At 37.1% G+C, this 15647-nt stretch overlaps 1 protein-coding gene across 1 annotated transcript; it reads right to left on the bottom strand.

Annotated features, from left to right (window-relative positions):
* Positions 1-350: 350 nt before the first annotated feature.
* LOC139734781 (prostaglandin reductase-3-like) lies at positions 351-15260 on the bottom strand. The gene is made up of 13 exons (XM_071645573.1): positions 15134-15260; positions 13133-13298; positions 11784-11871; positions 10116-10214; positions 9573-9671; positions 9010-9049; positions 8418-8446; positions 7391-7465; positions 6052-6123; positions 5206-5267; positions 1773-1872; positions 1033-1218; positions 351-487 (listed from the first exon to the last, which is right to left on the bottom strand). The coding sequence occupies exons 2-13, from the start codon at positions 13258-13260 to the stop codon at positions 416-418; spliced, it is 1050 nt and encodes a 349-aa protein (XP_071501674.1). The 5' UTR covers positions 13261-13298; positions 15134-15260; the 3' UTR covers positions 351-415.
* Positions 15261-15647: the final 387 nt, after the last annotated feature.

Below are 15647 nucleotides of genomic sequence, written 5' to 3'. Positions count from 1 at the left end.
CAGGCTAAAATAAATCATTATCAGCCATTGAAAGTAAAAATATTTATTTTCATATGAATTAATTGCAAAAACACAATTTACCTTTGTACATAAAAATCATGTTTTTGAGCAATTTTTGGGTCGACGAATTTTTTTTCAAAGGGGCGTGGCTTTAAAACGGTGTACCCGGGAGTGACAAATTTGGTCTCAAAAGTTGCGCGATATTTGAAAGAAAAAAAGTCATAAAATGTTGCGACGAGAGCATCACACGTTGTAGAATAATCACGCGAAACGTCGAGGGGGGGGGGCAAAATGTCCCCCCCCCCCCCCGGTGGGAATAGGGTGAAAGCAACTTTCAAGTGTGATTCTAGTACTGATCGGTATCATGTTATGAGTTCATCAATCGTCTGTCTCACAGAAAGTCGCTATCACGTCTTCACAGCTTGGCGTTGTCCTGTGGATTCACCTCAACTACAATCTTCCCTTCACTCTTCTTTGAATACAGATACTGGAAATGTTGGAGAGAAAATAGTACCATATCTGTTTTATATAATAAGTGTATAATTAAGAGCACACTCATATTCTCAATAATCCAATTCTGTAGTTCTTTGAAGGGTAACAGCATGTTCATCGCGTTTCCGTTATTAACAAGAAGGTTATAAAGGAACTCTCTTATACTAATTGTTTGGCTGTGATATAATTTCAGTACAGTGAAAGAAAATTCAGCCCCCAAGACTTTGTTATATCATGAGTCATCTGAACAGAGATGTGAATGATCATTTCAAATTCATGGTTCAAGTAAGCAAATGTGTTTATCAACCAAGGTTATGACGTTGAATCAACAACCCACCTTAAAACAATGAAAAGCCTTTTAAAAAAAGAGGGGAGAGGAGCAAAGTCTGTCCTTTATCACATTTACTGGCAAATGATGAAATAGGCAATACAATATATCTTTACGTTTCTTCTATTGGTAGCACCACATTGCTCTTAAAACTCAATGGTTTACACCAACATGCACGGAATAGATCCTTTAAAGGAGGCTAATTTACTTACATCCACAGCATCATAAATGCCCTCCAAGCCCTTGAAGGGTCCCTTGTCGTCATGCTTGCCAAGATCGTAGCCCACCTTGAGGTCCCCGCTCATCATGAGCTTGGACAGTTTGGTCAGCGACCTTGAGAACAGGTTGACATAATCGAAGATGAGAAAGCCGCGTATGGAGGCAGACTTTGAGAGAAGCTGTTGGGCAGAAAAAACAAATTCCAAGCAAACTAAATAATCAAGATATAACATTAGATTGAGTAGGCCTTTGTATTACACCATCAAATTTCCTACAAGGGTGTGCATGTCCCCTTACCGTGACGACTGGTTCTTAATGATCTGAGCTCTGTCATGACATTTGTCTAGAATCTTTTTGTAACCTGCAAGATTGCAGATACACTTTGCTCATTTTTTCCCCTCTCTCATTCTCTTCACTTGTAATCAAGCTGACACTGTCAATTCCCTTTGTACATTTTTTCCAAATTGCTGCAAAATTCTAGCAAAATACAAGATATTTTATTACAGCAATTCAAAAGCGATCTTACAGCAGATACACAAAACAGTCTCCTTCAAGCAAATCGCAAACACAGTGGCAAAAAAAAAGACTTCAGCTGAAGTTTTCATTTCTGTATCATTCTAACGATCACATATGAAGTGGACTACTATACACATTTATGTCTCTTTTCAAACACCTATGGCAACACTTCACCAACTTATAAGTCTCTGCTATATTCACGAGCAAGTGGGCTTACTGTCGCTGACCAGGAAGCTTCGTTCTTGGGAGCCAGGGGGCCATCTTGCTGATAGCTTGTAATGAAGCCAATGACAATCAACCTTCCCTTGGTGTTTAAACTGCACAGACACAAGACAGAACAGAAAAGAGAACCTTGATAATAACTAGAATAAAATAATAGTAATGATCATGAATTTTTTTTTAAAAAAATCTGAAATGAAACTGATGTAGGGCTGTCAACATTCACATAAAGAATTCAGGGAGATTCTACAGGGCAGTCTTAGGGGTGCTTTAGTGTGAAACTCCATCCCAACTGTCACAAACAACTATATTCCTAGATCAGGTAGATTATAATGTTTTCTCAAAGGAGATATCCAGATGATTTCAGATTTTCACATGTGAACAACAATTAATTGGTTATACTAAGAACAGAATTTCAGAATCAAATTGCAATGAAGAAGGATGATGACATGCAGCCTCACCGTATACAAAGAATGCGTGAGGTGGAGTTCAGGGAAACAGAACAAAAGAAGAAGGAATGCAGACATTCTAAACAGGTGACTTTGTCACTCAAGCGGTATTGTAATGCAATTACACTGCTGCATTTCAGAAATACATGAGGCTCCTTTGTCATCATGACTGTTCAGTGTAATTTCGTTTAAGATTTTTCAGAGTATTAGTTTCTCTGCTCAAAGACCACGATAAATTCCACAAATCTATACATGGAGCTGTCAATTTGTGTACTACCCCCAGTCGTTTTTCCCCAACTGAAAAATATATATTTTTTTACATATTTTTCGGACATATTTTGAGTATTTTCTGCATAAACTGCATATTTTGTGATATTTTTTTTTTTTGGAAAATACTCAAAAATAGCATATTTTATTCATATGTATTAAAAAATACTCTGAAAAATAGCATATTTGGGGGGGGGGGGTTTCGAGTCTTCGGATGAGACGAATATTTTTTTCTATATTTTTTCATCTTCCCTGTAAACGTTCTTGTCAGTTTGTAAAAATACTCTAAAAATAGGATATTTGAGGATATCTTTTTCAAATTTGAAATACTATTTATATTTTTCCGTATTTTTTTAGCTTAATTATTGAAAAACAAATTAATACACAAACATTAGAATATGCTTTAACATTGAAAATGTGGTAAAATTGTGGTAAAAGTGATTTCAGGTGGTACAAATTGAAGTCAGTTGACATTTCAACTAGCAAACTATTATGTAGACCTGGTATGTATAATGCTCTTGTGTGTGTTTGTGTGTGTGTGTATATATATATATATATATATAGATTGATTATGTATATATGTGTGTGTGTGTGTGTGTGCGCATTAACTTGTGTGTAATCAGTTTGTTGACACTTGAAAGCTATGTACCTGACTGGGCTTGCTTACCAGTTCATTCTAGATTAAAACCCATTAACCATAATACCAGTTGATTCCAGTTGATTTTTACTTGTTTCTACTGGTCATGCATATTCATAAGCTATTCAATTTCTCTTGGAATGGAAAAAGACAAATATATAGTTCTAATTGTTTTTATGATTACAATAAAGTCTGAACTGTGTTAAAAAAGTTTACTCAATATTATTGTTGTGTTATTCATAATTTCAACTTGTGTTATGAGGAGGCATTTTCATTTTTCAATATCAAACGTGTAATTTACTTGGTAACCACGCCTTAAAATAATACTAAATGGCTATATATACGTGAGTGTGATGTGTCACGTACTAACTAGGTATAGAGTGTAGATACAGGTGTACATAGGCCTAGGCTCTAAGACAAGCTGAAAGGTTATGATTGTGAAAACTTAATTTGGATATTGATAATGTCTTGATATATAAAGAATGTACCTATATTCTATATGTCTTCTGGGATACGCCCAAACATCAACATAACTCAAGAAAATAATATCTGTTTTGTCCAAACTCGAGCATGTAAAACAAAAATGTTTGAAAAATATATTTTTGCAGTATTTCTGTAGCCTCAAATCATAACGACATCAAAAATAGCTAGAAAACATATTTTTACAGTATTTTTTTGCTGTAGCAGCACGACGTGAGAAGAAAATATATTTTAAAATTATAACTTTAACATACAGTATTCGGTGTTCCAAAACTGTATAAAAAAATATTTTAAAATCATGATTTTAACATACAGTATTCGGTGTTCCAAAACTGTATGAAAAAAATATATATTTTCAAAAATATATTTTTGAGGTACTTTTCTTGTATTTTCAGTATATTTTTCTTTACAAAAATATCATAAAAATATACTTTTGGGTGATATTTGAAATATTTCTATAATATTTTTGATATATTTTACTTCGAGTAGGGACATGATGTGAAATTATGAAAATCGTCTGGAATGCTCTGTAAGAAGTGGCATTGCTTCCATTCAGTCAAATAAAATTACAGTAAACCTCTTTCTCTATTCAACAAAATTTCTCTAGTCCCATATGCATCAACTTGGGCAAAGTATACCGCACATTTACTATTTCAGTTAGTTGAATCATAATATTCTGCTTCAGAAAGCCTATGTTTTGATAAAGCCACAGGGGACAATGAATAGTTTTATAAAATGGGTTCAAGAATGTAGCCAATTAGAAGCGCTGCAATGAGTCATGTGTGCACTCTTAATATCTTCTTACTAACACGCATGGTTGTGCAAAAAAAAAAAAATTATGAAAAGTCATTAAGCACAACATGTTATCCTATGGGACATTACAGAGAAAGAACGTACTGCTCAGTCACTGACGTCACAATGTCTACACTAGCAATGCGCATTCAATCAATTGTTACAAGCGCATCAGGAGTTTCGCGCTCTCAATCTCTGTAAAGCAATTTACAGTTCAATTAGCCGTCTACTGTTTTGTGCATTGCTTCCATGTAGTCCAATAAAATTACAGTACACCTCTCTCCCTATTACAAAATTTCTCTCTTTTATACATCAACTTGGGCAAAGTATACCGTCATTTACTATTTCAATATTTGCAATCATAATATCCTGCTTCAGAAAGCCTATATGATAAAGCCACGTTGTACTGTAGTATTGTGCTGGATTTCCGAGTGCATAAATGTTTGGGACAACATCTTCAGACATCTGGACTTTTGAGCAAGTTCTACATATGTATCTGACTGGTATTGACCCATAAAGTTACATGAAAAATGCAGTTAGTATTCAACTCATTCTATAAATCAAATAATGCACAGGTTTGGAAGTTTGTGACGTTAGTGGAGATGCAGCTCACTCTCAGCCAGGTATTTACAATGTAGTGCATGTTTCACAATATTGTAAATACCCTCGTAGTGCGCTGCATCTCCACTAATGCCTTCTCACCTGTGTATTATTTGTATAATAATTGCATGGCCCGAGTATGCTGTGGAACAACCTAATATCAGAGCACATTGATGAAGGTAAAGGAACTGACCAAGAAAACTCACGATTTCAGACAGGTGTCAAACATTTCTCCCCCGATGGTCTCATACACTACATCAATGCCTCCCTGTGAAGAAAGGGACACAGTCTTGTGTTAATTTAAAGACAAGCAATGCAGGCACCTGACCACGACACACATGGTTCTCCGGACACTTTGTGGTGCACCTGGCCACAATAAACAATAAACAATAAACAATAAACATAGCTCTCTGGCACCAAATAATATTTTGTGGTGCAGAGTTAAATCAAGCTCTATTTTCCTCCCTATCAAGCGGTACAAAATTTCATATATGCCTTGAAGTGGCAATCATGTTATGACTAATCCAACCTGTCAATATTTATATAAAAGTGATGGTTTCATGGGCACAACTTGACTCATTCTAATTCTAAAATCTATTGGGCAGGTTGTCTGGTAGCATTTTTAATGCTATACCGGGGAGTTCATCATTATTGGTTGATTTTCCAGTAATTTATTTCAATGAAAGCCAACACATGTATGAGGTCAGCAACCATTATAGTTTGTATAAATACAACTAGCAATTTCCCATATTTGCATTTTCCTGGTTTCAACTTAATTTCAAAAGAATTGTCATCTATCTGTCAGCTAAAATGATTCTGTGGTTGCAGTTCTGATTTCATTGACCAGGATTTTCATACTTGGGAAGATTCTATGATCAACAAAACCTATAGCAGGAAGGCCCTAAAATTGGAATTTCTATTATGACTGTTTTCATTATCATTACCAACATGATTACTGCTAACAACAACAACATCCCCACATAATCATAAATTGAAAGCTTAAAGAAAAAAAAATATATATAGCTGTTTAGGGTAGCAATTTTAGATCTCACCGGAAACTCGGAGCCAAGAACTTCCTTGAGGTTTTCCTTCCTGTAGTTGATTGGACGGTCACATCCAATGCTCTGACCAATGGACAAAATGTCGGGAAATGGAGAGAAAGGAGAGTTATTCAAATTCACAAAATTCTTCCGTCGAGATGTTTTCATTGCAACTGATTGACAAATTGCCCTACATCGACATAATGTTGCTCACACTTCAGACTCTATGATGGATGAATATGACTTTATTTTCATCATCATTCATTTTGTGAATAAAGTAAACACAATGAAACTAGTGTGACATGCAATGACTTCGGGCACTTGATGAGCAATTCTCCTTTGCAACTGATTGACGTATTGCCCTCCATCGACATAATAAGCACTGAATTGATCAGTGTTTTTGTAGTAGCCATGCTAAACAAATCATGGGCGCACAAACTCGAGCAAGATTCGAACCTACGATCTCCTGATCTCCGGACAGGTGTCATCTCCACTAGACCACCGAGCTTCCGCCCGACAGCAAGTGTCGGTTCTAATCCTTATGGCATGCAGTTGGTACGTACTGCGTAATTATTCAAATTCATGAAATTCTTCAATCAAGATATTTTCATTGCAACTGATTGACAAATTGCCTTATACATCGATATAGGGCAATTAGTCAGTCAGTTGCAATGTCCATTGTAACATAAGATTATTGATAAATGGAAACAATGGCAAACTAACCAGAAACGTATATAATTCATAAATGAAAAATTGAGCGAAGAAAGTGAGATTCCATCAGGATTAGGACTTGAGACCTCCAGATTGCCAAATCAATGCTCTACCAAACTGAGCTATAGAAAACCCTATTAGTACACTGTACAGTGCTAAGTCCAGAAATGCTTAATTCTCAATGCTCTTTTGGTCAGAAGCTATTGTAGAGCACCGGTCCAGTAATCTGGACGTCTCGGGTTCAAATATGTTGAAATTCCATTTTCTTTGTTTAGTATTTATTTCATAAAAGTATAAAATATTGCAATTCATTTTGGGTGTGTGTATGTGTGTGTGTGTATCTAAAAGAAAAATCACTTCAAGAACTTTACTACGATAAGATGAAATGGGGGGGGGGAATGATAACAAAGATAGCCTCACAATCATGATGCAATACCTCACCATCAAAACTTGATCTTAACCTTGAGAAAGTACACCATGGAGTCTGTGTGTATTCCCCCCCCCCCAAAAAAAAAAAAGAATCACATCAAGATTTACTTTGCTAAAGGAAGATGTAAAGGGGGGAAATTCCAAGATAATGATATCAAAGATAGCCACGCAATCATGGTGCAACACTTCACCATCAAAAATTGACCCTAACCTTGAGAAAGTCCACCTTGGAGTCTGTAGAGCATGTCCCGATCACGTGGCAGCCAGCAAGCTTGGCAAGCTGCACCTGAAATGCGAATTCGGCATATTAGAGGTCTTGGTATGGAATATTTTTTTAAGCATACACGCGAACATACTGCACGAAGCTCAACTTCAGCCTATCTAAACATGTAACCACTTAAAAGAGCTGAAAATCAGCTAATATATAAACAATCATTACAAAGCGAAGGTGTAACTAATACTAGAAACTTTACTACTGATTCGCTGAAAAGATTCATCTGATAGGAATATCAACTGGATGAAAGCCTACAGATCCGGTAGGTGAAAGTCTAATCCAGAAAAGGTAATTTACAACTGATTGTGACAAAACGAACTTTCAACTAATTACTAGTGATTGTTTATTAGAGGAAGGTTATACATTTATTGTCTTTAATGCATAGAGCTTTTAGATGTCAAGATGTGCAGAAAATGCACGATAGGTACAACGTTGTATACAAATTATGCCTTTCCACGATATCACAAACTGTTGTGGTGTCCACATCTTGTAAATTTTAACAAGATGACACATAAAAGAGTGACACAACAAAATACAGTATTAGTATACTGGTATATTATTCATTGTATGTAGCACATGCATTGGTTTAACAATGCTTGTTTGGTGTTTGCTGCTGTTATTATAGTTGTAGTAGTGGTGGTTTGGTTTGGTGTGGTTAGGTTTTTGTTTGTTTGTTTGTTTGTTTGTTGTTTTTTTTTTGGGGGGGGGGAGTGGGAGGGGGAGTGGTGGAGTGGTGGGGGGTAGAGGGGGAAACTGATCAGAAATGTATATAATTCAGAAATGTTTTAATTGTTTGTTTGTTTGTTTATTTGTTTGTTTTGGGGGTTTATTTGTTTTTGTTTTGTTTTTGTTTTTGTTTTGTTTGTTTGTGTTGTTGTTGTTGTTGTTGTTGGGTTTTTTTTGGGGGGGAGGGGGGAGGGGGGGTATTGGGTTCCCATGCTTACAGAGTGTGACAAGTACTTACTGCAAACTGTCCAGTACCACCAGCAGCAGCTATCCAAAGTCAAGGAGTAAACAGGAGAAATTAGACAGAAAAATTGGGAATATTGACAAAATATGTTTTGCTATAAAATATAATAACACAGCACAACATACAAGTTGACCTATTATATTCTTATTGGCAGCAAAATATCAATAGGGGGATTCAAACGTACACAAATTAATCGGTTACAAAAACTTGAGGTTTGTAACCCGCTAGCTAGCACACAACTGTTTTGCACGTGTGGACACACCAAAAAAAAAAAAAAAAAAAAACTCCAGAAAATATTAGTAACACAGGATACCATGGTTACCAGGGCAACAACCTCCAGTGCATCTCCTCAACATAAATCTGTGCCAAGCTTCTCCCTTCCACAAATAAAGCTAAATGTAACAGACAAGAAAAGAGAAAAATACTGATTTAGTGGATGACATCAAATTGGCAAGTTTTTAACATGTACATGTACAACTATCATGTATGCTTAAGATTCTCTAATTAAAGAAAGAAAAAAACAAGGCAAAATATCGTAATGTGGTGCCATACACAAACTCTAACTTTACGCTAACACAACACAAACCTGTTATCAGCACAGTCTCGCCTGATTTTAGGTCACCAACCTAACGAATAGAAACAGATCAAAACACTGCAAATCAAGTGTAATCACAGACAGAGCAAAATATCGAGCAAGATGTAGACAAATGAAATGACACACAAAGAATAATGGCCAAAATGCAGATACATATAGGTAAGCACATTTCATACATAATACCTCATGAGGTCGATGAAATGCAGAGCAGTCACTAGTTGGCTTCTATAAAGGCAGATGGCTAAGCCAATGTGTACTACTAGGACTGTATATGCCGAATATTTCGTGAAGTTTCTCTTTTTCGCGATGCCATTCGCGAAATTTAAGACACACGAAAATAATGACTCTGATCACAATGCGAATGTGACACACACGTATGCATTTCTCTGTACAGTATTGTTCTCCAGTATCGCGAATTAAACTACTCGCGAATCGTCAGGAAGTCCCGATTCACAAAAAGTTTAGACTCACTAAATATATGGCGTATACAGGGTATCAGTCATTCTGAATAATTTGTCTAAAATGCAAAAGAATGCAACGGAAAGCACACTGACCTCCGAAAGGCTGAGATCAGCGGTCATCCCGCTGACCATGAGTGTGATGAACTCCGGCTTGGCCGCTGGGATTGGAATGGCGTCGCTCTCTGGCAGCACCTGGACAAATAGCAAGATTAGCTTATTAAAGACAAATACCGGTAAACAAACAAAACAACAGACTACCAGATATATATAGATTTTGTTTGTTTGTTTGTTTGTTTGTTTGTTTTGCTGTTGTTTTTGTTTATTTCATTTCCATCAAGTGCAATATGGCTGGATAGCCCATATTCATCTGCAATAGCTGGTCTTCTATGGGGTCCAGTGGGATGTAAGGCGAACCATTTCAAACACCCTGCTCTTTGCGATGAATGAATGAAGCAGCATCTGTCATGTGCATGAGTTGTGACTCTCTCACAAACTGGACCTCGATATCATATCCAATCCGAGGGACAGAGTGCAAAGTTTTTAATAGCTTAGGAGTTTCAGCTTAAGCTCTTGGGTGTTTATATGGTGGGTGCATTGTGTAAAATGTGTATGCTTTTAGATCTCAAAAGTGCTTACCGTATACTCGGAAAAGGCACCAAACTGCATGGCAGCAATGGACTGACCAACCTTAAACTTCTCCACGTCACTGCCGACTTTCACGATTTCACCGACGGTCTGCAAAGTAGTCAGGTCAATAAGGGGTCCATGATAAGATCAATGCACAGAACATTTAACCCTAATCAGGCCAGGCTATGCTAAAACCGGAGGGGGGGGGGGCGGATTCCCCCCCCCCCCCGAGATCTCGGCCATCAGCGGTGCGATCGCGACGAAATTTGGCATGCGTGACATCCACGTCATAATCTACAAGATTGTGTCACAAGATTTTTTGAAACAATCAACTTTTAATTTTATTAATCAATTATACAAATTAAGCTCAAGATCATATTTTAGCTTAATTAAAAGCATTGACAGTCTACTTTTTTGTCTGTAAATCTGTTTTGGCATATTCAACAATTTTACATCACAATAAAACTTCCAAAAATCATTTAATTTCTATATGTATTTTATTGTTTTCAGAATCTCTTATGTATTTCTTTCTTTTTCAACTTTTGGTTTTTTTTTTTTCTTGTTTTTTATTGGAAATTGTCACTGACCACTTTTCTACCATAATTAGCATAAAATTAATCAATGAAAGTGGTTAATTGTAAAAATAATTAGGTTTTTATGACTTTCATGACAGAGCACTCTTTTCCATAGTCAATGTACACAAAATCACAAAATTGTGCCCGTTCTGGGGCGACGTGCCGTTGCAAAAATGGGCGTGGCTTTGACAAAGCATGCGCGGACGTTGCAAATTTGGTCTTTAAAGTTGCACGAGAATTGAAAAAAGAAAGTCAAGAAGTCTCGCGGCGAGGCCTTCTCGCTTTACAGAATTATAGCGCGAAAAGTCGAGGGGGGTGGGCGGATTCTGAGTCAAGACAAGTACGTGTGAGTTTGGGATACAGCATTTCTAATTGAGTGAATTGTTTCAACATCAGCTGCATGGCTAACATGCGAAACAACTTATGCTACAGAGTGTATCTATAAGTGACAAAAAAAACCTGGTCACTTTTACGCGCCAACAATATTCTTTTAACCCGAGCCCTTCCTTTTATTTCCTGATGCCTATAAAAGAACGTGAACTTTGTAGAAAAAATGCACTGTACTTTACTAATGTTACACTGTATGTACCTCCGCATGACTACTTTATTGCACCCATGACTATGTCATTGCTTGAATTCCAACTTACAACACTATCATCTTTTAAATATATAACCTTCAAATTGCTATAAAATTCATGTCTGAGCCATGGTATACTTAGGTTCAAGGCGATATCAGATAAAAAACATATCAATTGTTATAAAAGCCAGTTTAACCCCTTAGATTTTCTCTGTTGTTACTCCTTGAGAATTGACTCCCATCAAACATTTGCCTTTTGGAATATAAGGGTCAAACTACTGTATACGCTGTTATTTTCGCGTACAGATATTTTCGCGAATGACGAGGTCATAGAAATTTTCGCGAGGTGTTGTTTTCGCGAATTGACGTCGACGCTTACGTTAATGCTCTATCGACAAAGCGCATGGAGACAATTTCGCGTGTTGTTAAATTCGCGATCCAAATACAAGAGTTCAATGTCACTGCAAGAAATGTCATCAACAAAGTTCACAGAACGAAACATGTGGTGATGGACCATTATCTTACCTCCATCCCAGCACCAAACGGAGGTTTTCCTGCTGCTTCATATCTGCCGGCAGTCCAGTTGATTTCCGATGCATTGATTCCTACAAATCTGGACAGTCAAAGGATAAAAGGGGAAACATCGAGACAGGTGAAAAGGTGGAAAAAAGAGCTCTCAGAGGGTTTCTAGACAGAGAGAGGGAGATAGAACGGGAGAGAAGGAAGAAGTGGAGGAGAAAGGGAGAGAGAGAGGGAAAAAGAGACAGGGCCAGTGAGAGAGGGGGAGGAAAGAGCAGAATAAAAGCTTGGAAAGAAAGCAGAAAAAAGAAGAGAGATTGAAAATAACTAATTTGTTCATGAAAAAACAGCTCAGTAATGAACAGCCATAACCATCTTTCAACTAAATCATTTTGACTCAAACTTTAAAAACAAATAAGAATTAAAACAATGAACATCAGATACAATAAGTTACTTAGACTACACATTCTAATCTTTCAGAATTGCAATGACCTTGCAATTATTATTGCACTTATAAAACCGCGAAATCAAGTCATTTTCTCACATACTCTTACGAAAAACTATGCTACATTTTAACGACTTGCATACGATATATTCAATTCAATTCAATTCAATAGTGTATTAAATTTCCATCATCAAAAAGAAAAGAAAAAGGCACTGACAAAAAAAAAAAAAAAATCTGAAGCAGTTCTATTGGCAGATTGTTGATAGGTTGATTCCTCTACAAACAAAATCACTGAAAGATACTGTGATCTTATCTGTATTTTTCTTTAGCAACGGACAGTCAAGGAGGTCAATGCAAAAAAAAAAACCTGTTCGTATAAACAGCGGAAAATATGAGCTACTGTAAGCAAACATCTACACCCTACTTGCTTTCACAGGGTAACATATTATTCGTTCCAACTTGGCTTTTGCCATGAAAATAGTCTGCATTTTCCATGGTTTTCCTCAAAATGAATATTTTTCATTAAAGTAAATTCTTGTGATAGAACGATAGCCAACTTGGCTTGAAGGTAGATCTTGTTTTTAAAAGTAGCTTACTAAATATCACTGGAAAAACAACTTAGACTATGGGAGTCAGATGATTACCTTTTCCTCATCACACATTGACACATTTTTAACACACACACACACCAAAAAAAAAATCTGACAGAAACATGATTGATTTAGTATTAAACAATGACAATAAGGATGCATATTATAATAAACTCTAAGAATGGATAACTACATAGGCCCTACATTGTAATGAGAACAGGAAACAAAAAGCAATAATATCTAACAGTATCAAAAGACCAATATAGGGATATTTGAGGCAGAAGTGGTACAAAAATATTGTGTCAAGTACAAAAGTATACCTCGTTTTCATCAGAACTTCTGACGGTCCTGGGTCCACCATAGGAGCCGAGACAATATTCACCGCTTCGCGGAACTTTGTCGTGAGCCGGTTCACGACCATCTTTCGGAAAGTATTTGGCAGTGCCATAGTCACTTCCAAAATTAGACACTTGACTCAAAACTATGCTGCATTCAGAGGGAGAAAAGCAAACTGTTACCGTACATGACATTACAACCAATCTAGACATATATCAAATTATAACCACGATGTCCAATACTTTCCCTTCTCAGACCAAGGATACTAAAGTGGTCTCAAAAATCTGAAAGCGCTTTGAAAAACAAAAACAATGATGCTGACGGTATTGCAGAACAAGCTCAGTGAGTTACACTCTAAAAAAACAACAGAAAGTTCCATACACCTTTACCTATATATCTCATGATAATCTGTGCTTCATACTAAATATAACAAGTGGTCCTATCCATAGTGACAAATTTTATATCATTTAAAAAAAATCGTCTTTTAACCTGCCGAGGTCAAATCCTGAGTATACTCCAAGTATGTAAACTCGGGCAGGTGTCTATAAACAAAATCAGCCCATCCTGATGGATGAAACTCTGATCTTGACCTCTAACTAAGCTTTTTCTTCAAAATTCACAATTACAGAATCGCACACACAATCATGTTCAAGATGAGTGTTGTGATTGCATGTCACTTAACAAATTTGTTATCAGAACAAAGCAAACATAATCATGCAACAAGCAACAACTTTTTGTAGACCCAGTTGGACCTGAAAACCGCTGAACTTTTTTTGTTCACTGCCACTGGACCTCACCACACCATATGATTCAAATTATCCAAAAGATCACCTCGAACAGAGAGCACAGTGGATCGGGGATCGGGGGGGGGGCAGTGGGGAGGGGGTGGGTGTTCGGGGTTTAACCCCCCCCCCCCTTAATTTAATGTGTACGGGAAAACGCCGTCATTATGTCCAGACTCACTTAACTTATTAAGTTAATAACCAAACACATGATAACTCTGGATATAACTGTGTATTAAAATGTTACTTGGTCTTAAAAGACGTTATCATGGACTGCTTTTTATGGTATCCATTGTGTTAGTAGATGGCAGGAAAACATCTCTTACGGGGGTTCAAATAGCAAAAAAAATAATAAATGTAAAAAAAAACTTGGCGCGCCGCTTCTATTGTGGACGATGCTCTGCATCGTCGTTGGGTCAAACCAAGGGACAGCGGCGCGGTGGTGGTGGTGGGGGATGGGGTGGGAGGCCTCCCCCCCCCCCCCCATTATTTGGGGAACAAAAGAGAAAAAATGGAGCATGTAAGTATGCTTAAAATTGCAAGCTGTCAACCCTAAAAGTGAAAAATCTCCCTACTGTGGGAGGGGGATACACGATAATCCAAATGAAAATCCAACAGTAAGATCCGCGAGTTACTCCAGTATTGAAGAACAAAAGCACAAGTAAACAAAATCCTCCTACAGCCGGTGACATTTAAGGTTCAGACAAGTCTACAGGAGTTTTACGTCTGGTACATCATAGACCAAGTAGCAATCTAGTTCTAGTTGGGTGTCCAACACATCGACACCTTAATTTAACTCCACACCTAATGCTTATCTAACATCTCACAATTTGCCTGAAACTTTTCTCACATGTCAAGAAAATACTCTGCATTCAGAAGCGTGCATTAAAAAAAAAAAAAAATGTGATAGCAGCTTTGAACACGTGGGCTGTTATTTTGACCCGCTCAGTTGCACCGTAATTTTGAATCCAACACCCCTACCCTCTATTGACAATACGTGTGAAATGCACATAATGCTTTTCCAATGTGCATTTATAATCTATGGTATCATTGTTTTGCTGTTGATTATCTTGTTTCAAATCCCCAGTGAAGAATGCAAAACCATTTCACGTAGTCTCCTGCGTGAAAGTTCGTTCTTTATGCACAATGCTATAAATAGACGCTGCACGGTGGAATGTCGATGTGTTGGACACGTACACATACCTACTTTACCAGCAGACGTGTCTAGTAGAGAATCTCAAAAGCAAACTCCGCTGACATTTACGTGTGCCTGAAAGCACGTCCAGAACAGAGCAAACTGAGACGAAAGGTGGTGTTCACTCTAATGGTTCGGCAGGACTGCTAACCTTTTTTTATTTGTGCCTACAAACTATTCAGGCAAGCTCGTCAAAGGCCATAAAGACAAAACTATGATCGATGCTATGTCAATAACTGCATAAATGAACTCATTCAACTCATTGCACAATGATTGGATGGCATACAATTATTATTCATATTAACTTCATTAGCATAAAAATCAGACATCGTGTGGCTTTCCAGACACGAACTGACCTGGGCATCCAGGGTATGTCTAAGATTAGCTGGCAAATGTTGGTAATAATTGAGCACAAATAACTTGCCAGCACGCAGCCATCTACAGTAGATGTTGAAAATATTCTGCGATTACTGTGTATGATAGATCTAGTGTGCAAACATATCTTGTATTGACAGATGTTGA

The sequence above is a fragment of the Diadema antillarum genome, unplaced genomic scaffold (genome assembly GCF_040938485.1).
Source record: "Diadema antillarum isolate AM-2024a unplaced genomic scaffold, OU_Dant_1.0 seq00000547_RagTag, whole genome shotgun sequence".
Classification (NCBI taxonomy): Eukaryota; Metazoa; Echinodermata; class Echinoidea; order Diadematoida; family Diadematidae; genus Diadema; species Diadema antillarum.
The sequence above is the reverse complement of the archived record's forward strand: the minus strand, read 5'-3'. Positions and strand labels throughout refer to the sequence as shown.

Bases quoted from the DNA above. Each gene is read 5' to 3' on its own strand.
- LOC139734781 (XM_071645573.1), bottom strand. From the start codon at position 13,260: ATGGCACTGCCAAATACTTTCCGAAAGATGGTCGTGAACCGGCTCACG. The intron at 9,672-10,115 runs GTAAGCACTTTT...CTATTTGTCCAG, and splicing joins GTGCCTTTTCCGAGTATACG to GTGCTGCCAGAGAGCGACGC. The intron at 1,873-5,205 runs GTGAGTTTTCTT...GTGTCTGTGCAG, and splicing joins TTTGACACCTGTCTGAAATC to TTTAAACACCAAGGGAAGGT.